This window comes from Rhincodon typus, chromosome 15, assembly GCF_021869965.1.
Source record: "Rhincodon typus isolate 14 chromosome 15, sRhiTyp1.1, whole genome shotgun sequence".
Lineage (NCBI taxonomy): Eukaryota > Metazoa > Chordata > Chondrichthyes > Orectolobiformes > Rhincodontidae > Rhincodon > Rhincodon typus.
This window is the reverse complement of record NC_063346.1, coordinates 60434385-60448743: the sequence shown is the minus strand read 5'-3', so window position 1 is coordinate 60448743 and position 14359 is coordinate 60434385. Positions and strand designations below refer to the sequence as shown.

Here is a 14359-nt window from a genome sequence, read left to right as displayed (position 1 = left end):
GGTCTAGGCCCGAAACGTCAGCCTCTCTGCTCCTATGATGCTGCTTGGCCTGCTGTGTTCATCCAGCCCTGCACCTTGTTGTCTCGGATTCACCAGCATCTGCAGTTCCTACTATCTCTGATTCAGTTTTAGATTCCACTAGCTGCTGCAGTGGGATTTGAGTTATGTCCCCAGTGCATTAACCTGGCCACCAGGATGACTAGCCCACAAGCATTACCTGTATAGTGCAACATTTCACACTTTGGTCGTAGCTATAGGGCAGGGATGTGGAGTTGAGGCCAAGGCAGAGTCATGGAGTCATAGAGATGTACAGCATGGACACAGACCCTTCGGTCCAACACACCCATGCCGACCAGATACCCAAAATTAACCTAGTCCCAAGTGCCAGCATTTGGCCTTATATCTCTCTAAGCCCTTCCTATTCATGTACCCATCCAGATGCCTTTTAAATGTTGTAATTGTACCAGCCTCCACCACTTCGTCTGGCAGCGCATTCCATTCATGCATCACCCTCTGCGTGAAAAAGTTGCCCCTTAGGTCCCTTTCACATCTTTCCCTTCTCACCTTGAACCTATTCCCATTAGTTTTGGACTCATCTTCCTTGGCTTAGCTATTCACCCTATCCATGCCCCTCATGACTTTTTAAACCTCTATAAGGTCACCCCTCAGCCTCCTACATTCCAGGGAAAATAGCCCCAGCCTATTCAGCCTCTCCATTATAGCTCAAATCCTCCAACCCTGGCAACATTCCTGTAAATCTTTTCTGAACCCTCTCCAGGTTTAGAAACATCTTTTCTACAGCGGGGAGATCAGAACTGAACGCAGTATTCCAAAAGTGACCTAACCAAGGTCCTGTACAGCCTCAACATGACCTCCCAACTCCAATAGTCAATGCACTCAATAAAGATGGCTTCAGCTATGATGTATCAAATGGCTGAGAATGCCTGAGGGACTCAACTGCCTACTCCTGCCCCTAGTTTTTATGTTCTTATGAGGAGATGCAAAGATATACTTTGAAAGGGGGTATAAACAGTGCTATGTTGGGGTGTCTGCACATGAGACTTTGAAAGTAACCAATCACAATCGGAAGTTGTCAAATATGCAACTATGTTCCACAATATTTTAATAAAGGAATATAGAACATAAGCAAAGGTGCTGTGCTGGATCTTTATCCTTGGCCCAGAGGCAGTGGGGCAGATTAACTGGGTCAGTGGGGCAGGATAGATTGATCTTAGTAAGATAATAGGTTGGCACAACATTGTGGGCTGAAGGGATTGTATTGTGCTCTACTGTTCTGTGTTCTATGTATTATGTTCTTAAGGCACAGTTTCATGGAACATAGGATGACGCAAGGAAACATTTTTGACTGTGTGACTTGTAGTCTGATGGGAATTGGAAACACAACCAACAGTGAAATTCAGAAAAGAATAAAACAAATAATCAAAAGGGAAACAGTCACATGGATATAGAATAAAAGTCAGGGTGTAAAATTAACCCAACCACTCTGCCAAAGAGATTTTGACTTTTTAACTAGTAGTGGTCAACAAGAGGTGAGCAGTGGTGCATGTGGATTATTCCATGAGGATTTGATGGTTATATACAAGATAATGTCGCACAAAATAGAACTCAATGGTCTGGGGTAAGATGTTAGCACAGACTGAGGATTGATTAATGGACAGAAAGCATTACAGGAATTAAACAGGCTATCTTTGGGTTGGCAGGCTACATCTAGTAATCAGTGTGGTATGCTGGCTCAGTGGTTAGCACTGGTGCCTGACATCACTAGGGACCTGGGTTCGATCCCACTCTCAGGCAACCGTCTGTGTGGAGTTTGCACATTCTCCCTGTGTCTGCGTGCATTTCCTCCCAAAATTCAAAGATGTTGCAGGTTATGTGGATTGGCCATGCTAAATTGCCCATAGTGTCTAGATGGGTAGGTTAGGAGATTGGCTGTGGGAAATGCAGGGTTATAGGGATAGGGTAAGGGTGGGTTCTGGGATGAATGCTCTTCGGAAGGGCAATGTGGACCCGATGAGCCGAATAGCTTGCTTCCACACTGTAGAGATACTATGATTCTTTCTTGATCAGTTTTAGAGTCATAGACTCCCTACAGTGTGGAAACAGGCCATTCAGCCCAACAAGTCCACACTGCTCCTCCGAAGAGCATCCCACCCCGACCCGTTCCCATGTCTAACCTACCTAACCTAAACATCCCTGGGCACTATGGGCAATTTAGAATGGCCAATCCACCCTAACCCTGCAATCATTGGACTGTGGGAGGAAACCGGAGCACCCAGAGGAAACCTATGCAGACACAGGGACAATGTGCAAACTCCACACAGAGAGTCACCCAAAGGGTGGAATTGAGCCCATGTCTCTTGTGCTATGCGGTAGCAGTGCTAACCACTGAGCAACTGTGTCACAAATTAAATCAAGTATTCAATGAGACAGATGGATGGCACAGTGGTGGTATCCCTATCTCTGAACTAGGAGGCCTGGGTTCAAGTCCCATCTCCCTAGAGGTGTGTATTAATATCCCTGAATGTGTTGTTAGAAAGTATTTAGAGAAGGGATCTGTATGTGTTATATTCAAGATAGATTATTAGTTGGGAACATTAGCTGGGAGGAGGCAGAAAACATGTCATCAGGTACAGTGCGTGGAAAGAACAGAGCAAATAGAATATAATGTGATGTTAGCTTCAATGGAGGGTAAACATAGGATATACTGGAACTTTTTTCACTGGACCGTAGGATGTTGAGGGGCGATCTTATAGAGGTTTATAAAAACATTAGGGATATAGATAAGGTGAATGGCGGGTATCTTTACCCTAGGGCAGGGAATTTCAAAACTAGGGGGCATATTTTTAAGGTGAGAGGAGAAAGATTTAAAAAAGACACGAGGCGCAATTTTTTTACACAGAGAGTGTTTCATGTGTGGAATGAACTTCCAGAGGAAGTGGTGGATGTGAGTACAGTTACAACATTTAAAAGGTATTTAGATAAGTACATGAATAAGAAACGTTAGGAGGGATATGGGCCAAGTACAGACGGGGGGCGGGTCTAGTTTAGTTTGGGATTATGGTCAGCATGGACTGGTTGGACCGAAGGGTCTACTTCAGTGACTCTATGACTCCATAAGCAGAATATTTTATAGGTTGGAAAATGGCGTCATTCTGAAAGACCCAGATGTTATTATGCAGAGGGTAAGTGTAAAGAAGTCTGAGTACAATTATTTAAAACATTAGTGAGGCCACATTCACGGCTCTGTCCACTATTGGTACTTGCCACAGACGGCGGGCAAAGACAGTTCACTCAATTAATTTCTGAGGTGAGAGGAATAGACTGAACCTAAGTTTTGATGATTGACATTCTTATGGGGCTTTACAGGGTAAGGTATTTCCCCAGGGCTGGTGAACCTAGAATACAGTCAAAGGTTATAGAAGCGCCCATTCACGACTGAGATGAGGAGTAATTTCTTCACTCAAAAAGTTGTGACTCTTCAGAATCCTTCACCCCAAAAAGCTGTGGATGCTCAGTTCAATTAAATTCAAGACAAAGGTAACCAAGGAAATGAAGAGAGACGCTGGTAGTGGGGGAAGGTGAGGCTGAAATCCTAAAGAATGGTGGAACAGGTTTGAAAGATCAAATAGCCAACTCATGTGCCCTACATCCCTTTGCCTCCTCCTGTAATGCATCATTCTAACAATCCATGATTCTCTCAAACTGCTCGGACACATTGAATAAGATCACTGTTCAGGGCTTAAAACGCAAGCCAATGTGAGCCACATGTGTGCAAACTGTCTTTCTATTTCTAACTGTTGGAGTCTGATTGAAACATAGAACGTTCTGAAGGAGCTTTGCAGGGTAGATAGTGGGGTGGCATTTCTCCAGGGCCGGTGACTCGAGAACGTGGCATCCTGGCAGTGGTTACCATGTAGTTAGAATGACCCGAAACGTCAAGCAAACCAACTGCAAGTCTGTTGTACTCTTTGCACCAATTCAGCTTTTCACAATTCTCCTTCAGGAAAGGGAAGCTACAGAACAAACCCAGTCTGGGACTGTATGTGACTCCAGTCCCGCACTCTGTGGTTGACTCCAATTGCCCTCTGTAAGAGTCAGTCAGATTAATGTATTTTGGTTAAGATACGGAACAACATGTCAAGCAGAAGGCTTGCTCTGAGTGATTCAATGGGGTGTTGGCAAAGTGTGGGGAACTGATGAACAGCGAAGGGCAGATAAAAACCGCACGTGCTGTAAATCAGGGACAGAAACAGAAATTGCTGGAAAAGCTCAGCAGGTCAGGCAGCATCCGCGGAGAGAAATCAGAGTTAACGTTTCGGGTCGAGTGACCCTTCCTCAGAACTCAGATGTGACGTGTGCTGGGCAGATGATCATTCCAATCAACACTTGGTCCACCCTGAAAGCGTGCGCGAGGGGACCAGGAGCCACTTTGGTACAGAGAGAGAGTCCATCTCAACCCACTTACATTCTCTCTTTCTCTTCCTGAGGTCTGCCATTCAGGAGCTGTGCGTAAAATGCCGTCCTCGGAATGCGGTGCTGACGGTATCATCCAGGAGGAGACTGAGGCTCTTTCTGACGACCTGCTGGCTCCTGGTCACCATGGTGATAGCACAGTTTGTCCCTGACATCAGTGAAGTCATCAGTCTCATCGGGGGCATCAGCGCCTTCTTCATTTTCATTTTCCCAGGTGCAGCTCAGTGTACACAGGACGACATTATTCCAGGATGCAGGGATTAGAACCGTCCTTGCGTGAGAGTGACTGTATTCCAGGAGCTCGCCTAGACAACTGAATGACGTTTCCCTTTATTCTCCTACTCTCTGCCCTGCCGTGCCCACTCTCTATGCCCATACCAGGCTTCGTCTTGCTAGTCATTACAGGGTACTTATCTCAGAGCAGCAGCAGCTGGGAGGTGGCGACACAGTTCCGGGAAAGCCTATAAATCTAGCTCAGTGCAGATTTGGGCCTAGTTTTTAGAAGGCACTTATCTCAGAGCAGCAGTAGCCAGGAGGCGGGGACACAGTAACCGGGGTAAGCCTTTAAATCTAGCGCAGTGCGGATTCAGGCCTAGTCTTTACAGGGCATCATGGGTGTCTGCAATTTCCCTTCCCGATTACTCAACCGGTTGCCCATTCTCATTTCCAAACCTGGTTAGTGCAGCCACAGAGGCTTCCGTGACCATACTTAAATTCTGTACTCCCCCAGACTTCAGTCACTTCCCAGGACCATAAGACATAAGGGCAGAAGTAGGCCATTCGGCCCATTGTATTCTGCTCCAACATTCCATAAGATCATGGCTGATCTGATAATCCTCAGCTCCACTTTCCATAACCCTTCAGTCCCTTACTGATTAAACCAGTCTGACCATCTCAGCATTCAATATACTTACTGACCTAACCTCAACATCCCTCTGTGATACAGAATTTCACACATTCACTACCCTCAAAGAGAAGAAATTTCATCTCAACTCTGTCTTCAATGTTCAACCCTTTACTCTGACACATTGATCGATTGATTGATTTATTGCCACATGTACCGAAATAGAGTGAAAAGCTTTGTTTCTGAGCCGTACAGGCAGATCATTGTAGGCAAAGGATGTACTGATCAAAAAGGCATACAGGTTACATTGCACAGGGCGTGCACGAGGCAAGATTAACATTAGCAAGATCAGTGTTATTGGAGGCTAGACAGTCCATTCATCAGTCTCATAACGTCCAGGAAGAAGCTGTTCCTGAACCTGCTCGTGCGTGTGGATAGGCTTCTGTATCTTCCGCCTGATGGAAGACATTGTAGGAGATCATTAGTGGGGTGCAATGGGTCTTTGATGATGTTGGCCTCATTTCTGCGGCAGCGAGCCATGTACATCTACCCTGTCATGTGCCCTCTGAATCTTGTATGTTTCAATAAGGTCGCATCTCATTCTTCTAAATCCCAATGGGTACAGGCCCAACCTACTCAACCTCTCCTCATAAGATAGTTCCTCCAGAACTGACATTAGCCTAGTGAACCTCCTCTGGACTGCCTCCAATGCCAGTATATCTTTCCTTAGGTAAGGACCCCTAACTGTTCACAGTATTCCAACTGTGGACTGACTCGTGCCTTGTATAGTTTCAGTAAAACCTCGCTACTTTTGTACTCTATTCCTTTTGAATTAATAGCCATTTGCCTTCCCTGCTACCCATTGGATTTGGATGTTAGCTTTTTCTGATCCGTGGACGAGGTCTCCCTAACTCCTCTGTTCTGTGGCGTTCTGCTTTATGTAATGGGATCTTTCCTCAACTCCACACTAAGCAGAAGCACGTGTGACAAAGAGGGAGCGCACCTCAGTGAAACATTGCATGAAATGACATTCAGGACTGATAAACACTCACAGAGTTGTAACTCTGAGCTTCTCCCTCTCTCCCTTCACGGATTTGCTGAGTATTTCTGGCCTGTTCTGTTTTTGTTTTAAATTTCAGTGTTGATGTAAGTTACTGTTCATGTCTGATCATCTCCCTTCTCTCCTTTGCAGGCCTGTGTCTATTCTGCACCATGCAAACAGGGCCCATGTCTCCCAGAGTCAGGTAAATTGCAGCCAATGGCAGTCAGCATCTAGCTGCTGCTTGCACTTGTTCTGTTTTTCAGATAATGTTATGGAACAAACCAAACTCCTTTCAAATATGTTAAGGAGACAGCCTAGACCCTGACTTTTATCTTAGTTAAAGGCAAGTGTAAGGTGCTGTGATCCAGGTGTAATTCGATTGGTTACACTAGTCGGCTCTAAGCAAAATACACTTTATTCTTACACTGAAAACAGAAGAGAGAATTGGTATAATTGACTCTATTGGAAAACTTAACAGAATAATAGGTTATTTAACTACTAAACAGCAACTGTTCCAATATAGTAACATCCCATAAACACACCCTTGGCGAAGGTAAATTCAGTAAAATAGATTGTCTCACATGCGATTGTGGCAGCGGGAAGAGAGAACCCGACCTTTTAGCTGTAACAGAGAGAGGAACAACAGCTGCCAAAGCCAACTTCAAAACCCCAGCTACAACCGAAAGCTAAATTAAAACCCTGGTTCTGTCGAAGCCTGACTCCTCCCATTCAGGTTGCTTCTATCGTGCTAACTTCAAATTAAAAAACCCCAAGGCCTCACAACCTGTTTATTGGGTTCAAAGAGACAGCTCGATACTTACGGCTCAAAACATCTCTTCAAAAGGCCAGGACAAAATACACCTCTGAAAGCAATAGTATTGTCACAATGAGACCCCCGTACCTGTGTCTCACCCTCCTCACCAGCTCCCCCAACCCCCTCTCAGATCTTTCAGTGCTGTTGGGAAGAAGAGCAACCTCTTATTCCTTGAATACTATGGCAGAGGTGTGGTCCTTATCAGACTGCTGTGTTTGAGAGCTTGCTCTGCTCACACATGCTGCCACATTTTCATACGTTGATACAGGGACATACTTCATACAGTCGTCGATATCTGTCACATAGAAAAGGGCTTCGTCCCGTCAAGTGTGTACTACTCACAATCAGCCACTTAACTATTTCTAATCCCATTTTCTAGCACTTGAACCATCGCCTTGTCTGCCTTGGCATTACAAGTGTACATCTAAATACTGCTCAAATGTTCTGAGGGTTTCTGCCTCTATAACCTTTATAGGCAGTGAGTTCCAGATTCCCATCACTCTCTGGGTGAAAATGCTTCTTCTTATGTCTCCTCTAAACCTTCTGCTCTTTATCTTAAATCTATGCTCCCTCATCATTGATCGCTCCATCGAGGGAAAAAAATTTCCTGTCAAATCCATCTCATCATTTTCTACATCTCAATCATGTTCCCACTCAATCTCCTCGGCACTAAGGAAAACAAACGTTTCAAAAGAGCTTCGTCGGCTGCAAAGCATTTTGGGATGGCCAATGGTTGTGGAAGGTGCTACATAAATGCAGGGCTTCTTTTTCTTTCTTTTCACCGAGCAAAATTGGACTCCAGGCATTCAGCGTGCATCTGTTGGAAAGGGGTTACCTGTCAGAGGATCACAGCAGGATGTGGAAAACAGAATCCCTGAGCCTTGACAATAGCCAGTTAGACCTTTCAATAGCCTCCAGACCTTGTAATTGCAACCCTGCACCCTGTGCCCATCCAATGTCAGCATGGCACAGGCCTTCACCTGGCTCTTTTCCCTTCTGTCATTTCCAGGAGCAGTTGGACTGCCCATGTAAGGTGGAAACCCTCCCTCTCACTCACTAAGTCCTGCTGTGGAGAGCCTGATTCTTCACTCTACTGTCCGATGGCAGTCCAAGACAGTGCTACAAGGGCATTCTGAAGGATATTCTTTCTTAAAAATATTTGCTCAACGGATACGGGCATTGCTAGCCAGATCATACAGTCATAGACTTGTTCAACACAGAAACAGACCCTTCGGACCAACTCTGTCCACGCCAACCAGATATTCTAAATTAATCTACTCTCATTTGCCAGCATTTGGACCATATCTCTCTAAACCCTTCCCAATCATGTACCCATCCAGGTGCCTTTTATATGTTGTAATTGTACCAGCCTCCACCACTTCCTCTGGCAGCTCATTCCATACACCCACCACGCTCTGCATGAAAATGTTGCCCCTTAGGTCCCTTTTAAATCATTCCCCTCTCACATTAAACCTATACCCTCTAGTTTTGGACTCCCTATCCTTGGCTATTCACCCTATCCATGCCACTCATGATTTTATAAACCTCTATAAGGTCACCCCTCAGCCTCTGACATTCCAGAGAAAATAACCCCAGCCTGTTCAGCCGCTCCTTGCAGCTCAAAACCTCCAACCCTGGCAACACCCTTGTAAATCTTTTCTGAACCCTTTCAAGTTTAACAACATCGTTCCAATAGCAGGGAGCCCAGAAATGAATGCAGTATTCCAAAAGTGGCCTAACCAATGCCCTGTACAGTCGCAACATGATCTCCCAACTCCTATTCTCAATGCCCTGACCCATAAAGGCAAGCAAACCAATTGCCTTCTTCACGTCTCCTTGTGACTCCACATTCAATACGCTATGAACCTGCACCCCAAGATCAGACCAGTATTTATAACGCATCCGGAAATGTCCAGAGGGCAGTTAAGAGTCAGCTACATTGCTGTGGGTCTGAAGTCATGTGCAGGTAAGGACTACCTTCCCTCATTAGTGAGTCAGCTAGATCACAATAGTTTACTTCTGAACGCAAAGCTGTGGGCCAAGTGCTGGAAAATGGGATTAGAACAGTTATGTGTTTGTTTTTGATTGGTACAGACTCATTGGGCAGGAGGGCCTGTTTCTGTGCTGTAGACTTCTAAGCCAGTGGCTACATAGGGTACCATTCCTCTGGCATTTCATTCCAATTATTATTGAATTATTATTCTTGGCCACAGAGAATGGCCATTTGGGACTGAGATGAGCAGAAATTCCTTCACCCAGAGAGTGGGGTGTCTGTGGAATTCTCTGCTACAAAAGATGGTTGAGGCCAGAACATTGAAGGTTTCCAAGATGGAGTTCTTAGGGCTAAAGGATATGGGTGTAGAGTAGGTACGTGAAACTGGGTTGGATGATCAGCCATTGTCATATTGGATGGCAGAGCAGACTTGAAGGTTCTTGATTATCAAGGGGATCAAGGGTTACTGGGAGAAAGCAGGAGAATGGGGTTGAGGAACTTATCAGCCATGATTGAACGGCGGGGTAGACTCGATCGGCCGAATGGCTTAATTTCTGCTCCTATGTCTTATGTTCTTATGGATAATGAAGGGCTCAATGACCTATACCTACAAAATCAATTTCCACCAACTGCCATGGTTCTGCTTGAAACCGCATCCCTGAAACATTAACCATAGGCTCGGGATTATGAGTAGAGTGACACTGCCTTCCCTTAGGAGCTCTGATACCAATGCAGAGTCCCGGGAGGAGATCGCCCAGAGCTGCCACACCAGGCATGCCCAGCTGGAAAAGCCGCAGTTCCTCTTTCAAAAGCGAGTGCGTGATTGAGGTAGAGATTAATGGCAGAGAGAGACAGCCATGAGCCACCAGCTCATTCCAACATTGTGTCCGACATTCATTGTTCTCTGCGGAAACATTTGTGTGCGGATCAGTCTGGGCTGTAAGCAGCACACCCACCGGATGCCGACCTAACTCTCCCGGTGATGTACAATGTCATATCGCCATCAGGAAATGAACCATCAAGCAGAGGGCGAGGTATGTAGCCACATACCAGCTTTGGCGAAATGGCAGCTCTCCCTGGAGGCGGTCAATTCTCATTCAGAGTCTCCCAGGCAGCAGATCAAAGTGTTGACATTATCGCTAGGCTATTAACCTGGAAACTCAGCTAATGTCCTGGGGCCCCTGGTTCAAATCCCACCACGGCAAACAGCGGAATTTCAATTCAACATCAAAAAAAATCCTGAATTAAGAATCTACTGATGACCATGAAGCCCATTGTCGACTGTTGGAAAAACCCATTTGGTTTCACTCATGTGCTTCAGGGAGCGAAATCTGCCATCCTTACCAGGTCTGGCCTATATATGACTCCAGACCCACAGCAATATGGCTGATTCTTAACTGCCCTCTGAAAAGGCCTAGCAAGCCATTCTGTTCTGAGGGCAGCTAGGGATGGGCAATAAATACTGGCCAGCCATGACGCCCATGTCCCAGGAGTGAATTCAAAAAAAGGGTGGGGACAAGCTCATTCTGCCCATCAAGTCTGTGCTGGCTCTTTGAATGAGCTATCCAATCGGTCGCAGTCCCTGCTCATTCCCTGTAACCCCGTGATTTGTTTTGTCAGAAGCATGTAGCAAGTTTCTTTCGAATGTTAAATCTGCATCCAGCCCTCTTACAGGAACATACCGACTTGCTATGTTAATCAAATCTTTAATCAGCACCCTTTGGGTCTGGAGCAGTGAAATCTCCCAATCTACATGATCAAAACCCTTTGTCACATTTAACATCAGAATGAAATCTCTGATGTCCACCTCTGCTCCCAGGAGAGCAAATCCACCTTCTCAAGCTTCTCCTCATCCCCACTACCATTGCAGTAAACATGACCTCTGAGGGCTTTGACATTGATCATAGGTTGGTGCCAAAATTAAACACAGTACAACAGCTAAGGCTGCAATACCTTTTATACCCAGGCATCAATTTTGTGACAGGCTGTAGGAGGGACAGGGAGAAAGGATTGGCTGCAGTTAGCCAGTCCCATAAGATAGCCTGGTACTCTGAACATGGGCACTATCAGGCAGTCACACAGACAGTGTCAGAGGGTCTGTCCTTCCGCTGAGATGTTACACCAACCATAACCCTAACCATCTCTCCTGTCAGCTGGATACTAACAACCCGGAGATTCTATTTTCCACAGGAACCCAGGGAGTTTTCCCTGGGCACCTGAGTAATATTTCTGCCTTAACAAACATGCCTTTTGTTGGTTGTATGGTACTATGCTATCTTTCCTGGGAGGTTGCTGTGCGCACATTGTATGCCAACTTTCTTTGTGGCATGACAACAGTGCCTAAACTTGGCAAGGTGATCGTTGGCTCTTGCTTTTGTTGGTTGCTGCCACTTTATTGGGTGACTGTTTTGCCTGCAGGTCGTCTTTGATGGTCTGGGGAACGATTACCATCCTGTGTGGAGTGTTCATCTTTGGACAGAGTACAGCCAGTACAGTGATCAAGTTGATGGAGGGACTGATCTAAACCCTGCGAGTATGGAATCCGAATAGGGTTCACTCTGTGTTCGGTAGCAGTGAAATACCTGGGGTTAACTGTCAAATATCATCAGCATGTTGTTTTGTAAGTGCATGTTGCTGTGTGTGTGGATCTGTGGGGCATGTGTGTATATCTGTGTGTGTTGGCTGTGTGTGTATCTGAGTGTGTACATGTGTTGACCTGGATGTGTGTATGTAAATGTGTATGCCTTTATCTGGATGTGTGGATGTATCAGTGGGTGTGTGCATGTGTGTTTATGGGTGTGTGAATGTATTTAGGTGTGCTTGTGTTGTAAATGTGTGTATCTGAATCTGTCTGTATCTGGGGTGTGTATGTGTGTATCTGGTCCTCGAGAGTCTGGATATGTGTAACTGTGTACCTGACTGTATGCTGTTGTGTGTGTGTTTATGTGTGTGTGTGTGTGTGTACACGCGTGCTTGTCTGGCTGTATATGCTTATGAGTATATTTGTGAACGTGTGAGTATATGTGTGTATATGACCATTTGTGTTTGAATGCGTGTATGCGTGTGTGTGCGCGCACGTGTGCTTGTCTGGCTGTGTATGCTTATGAGTATGTTTGTGAATGTGTGAGTATGTGTGAGTGTATATGACCATTTGTGTTTGAATGTGTGTGTGTGTGTGTGTGTGTGTGTGTGTGTGTTTGTGTGTGTATGGGGGTGTGTGTGAGTTTATGAATGTGTGTGTGGGTTGGATGTGTACATATTGGGTGCATGTCATTGGGTTTGTATGATTCTAAGGGAAGAATCTTATTGGGATCTGAGAAATGCAGGCTATGAAAAGATGTATGGGAGTATCAGACAACAAGTGCAGCCAGACCCATCTTGACATTGGGAGCATTTTGCATCGTGTTTTATGCTTTCCACAAATGGCATGGTGAGATTCTCACTAGGCAGTGGTGAGTTCCCAACAGACTGTAAAACACCTTGTTAACAGCCCAACTCACTTCATTAGCATTCAGAGTTCCATCTTGCCAAACCCACCAAACAAGCTCGACATCAGGAAGATTTGGCAAGGGAACCATGGTGAGCATCTGGTGGATTCAGTTCGTTGCTTGGTCTAAATGACCTCCATGTTGGAAACCAGGCACCAACATCTCAGAGTGTGCTCCAAGGGCACAAACCACGTGCAGCCTATGTCTACAGACGTTGGCATCCGACATGTGCCAGCTTCCATCAACCCTCATGGTACATCTCTGATCCACCTACAGGATGTTTGTGAGCTGAATGCTGCATCTCAGGCGACCCTGGCAACTCTCATTGTAAGGCTACAGCAAGGGCGCTCGGGGACATGCCACCCTGCGCTCCCCACCCCCCAAGCTCAGGGACTGGACCAGGCTGCATCTCCGAGGTCTTCCCTCGCTGTCACAGCACTCACTCCTTCTGAGCCGACCCGGATGCACACAGCATTTTTGCCTTGCCTTGCCTTTCCGCATTTTCTCCCCCAGCCAGAGCTAGCACTGTACTGTTGCCTTGACCTGCCATTTAACACAGACACAAAGCCAGCAAGGTGGTCATATTGGGTCGACAGGCTTCTGTCCATTCAAAGGGGATAACTTCTGAAGTCAAGTGCAACATCTGATACCAGTCCGAGAGCTTGGAGACAATCAGTCTGCCGCAGGGGCAGTCGGAGTCAGGATCCTCTCCTCCTAATGGGTAAAGAGCTGAATATAAGGTGGCACAGCCTCTACCTCAGGCCTCTCTACTCTATTATGGTCTCCTGGAATGAGAGATAGGCAGGTTTCACAGATGAGAGGAAGTGACACATTGTTACTGTTGGTGCAGGTGCCCTGAGCGAATGAGTGGGCAGAAGGCACTTAGGGTTAGTAACGTAAGGGGTTGGGGCAGCTGGCAGTGAGTGAGAGAGGATATCGCAGGCAATAGAGTGTGGTAGAGCATGAGCTTCGGTGGAGGTTGGGTCTGGTAGTAGAGATATTGCAGAGAAGATGGTGGCACTTACGCTAACAGAGTGGAGGAGTTCAATGACGGTCCTCCTGCTGCGCATTCCTCCAGACAGCTGATACCATGCTGACCCAGCTGGTAACCCCAGGCTGGGCTGGTCCTGGGGGAAGCGGAAGTGCTATCTGTGCACCATGCCTCTGGCATAACCCACAGGGCCCTGCCCCACAATGCACTGACTGTCCAGGGCAAATGTGTCAGGGCAGCTTGGGATTGATGCTACTTGTCTGGGTCCACAACAGGCTGTGAATTCTGGGATATCTACTGAGTGACAAGTTGTTCTGGGAATGGCGGGTGTTACGTTAGGGTGGAAATCAGAGGGAAGAGGTGCAGTGGGGCGGGGGGGCTTGTTAAAGAGACGGATTTGGTAAAATAGGGCGAGAAAACTCATTTGGTGGTGTGGTGAAAAACCCTTCAAAAACAACTCGGACTTAGTCAATAAAGGTGTTGTATGTGGCTGTGTGTAAGTGTGTGTGTGAGAGTGTGAGACTGTGAGTGTGTGAGACTGTGTGTGTGTGAGAGACTGTGTGTGAGACTGTGAGACTGTGTGAGTGAGTGTGTGAAGGTGTGTGTGAGTGTGAGACTGTGTGAGTGTGAGACTGTGAGTATGTGAGACTGTATGTGAGACTGTGAGTGAGTGTGTGAATGTGTGTGTGTGTG

General features: G+C 46.3%; 1 protein-coding gene across 1 annotated transcript in view; it reads left to right on the top strand.

The window, feature by feature from the left end:
- slc38a8a (solute carrier family 38 member 8a) overlaps positions 1-11711 on the top strand; it is a 49743-nt gene extending 38032 nt beyond the window's left edge. Inside the window, exons 8-10 of the mRNA XM_020510113.1 lie at positions 4509-4708; positions 6531-6582; positions 11606-11711. Of these exons, the coding sequence (XP_020365702.1) occupies positions 4509-4708; positions 6531-6582; positions 11606-11711 (358 nt within the window). The remainder of the gene's footprint in view (positions 1-4508; positions 4709-6530; positions 6583-11605) is intronic.
- Positions 11712-14359: the final 2648 nt, after the last annotated feature.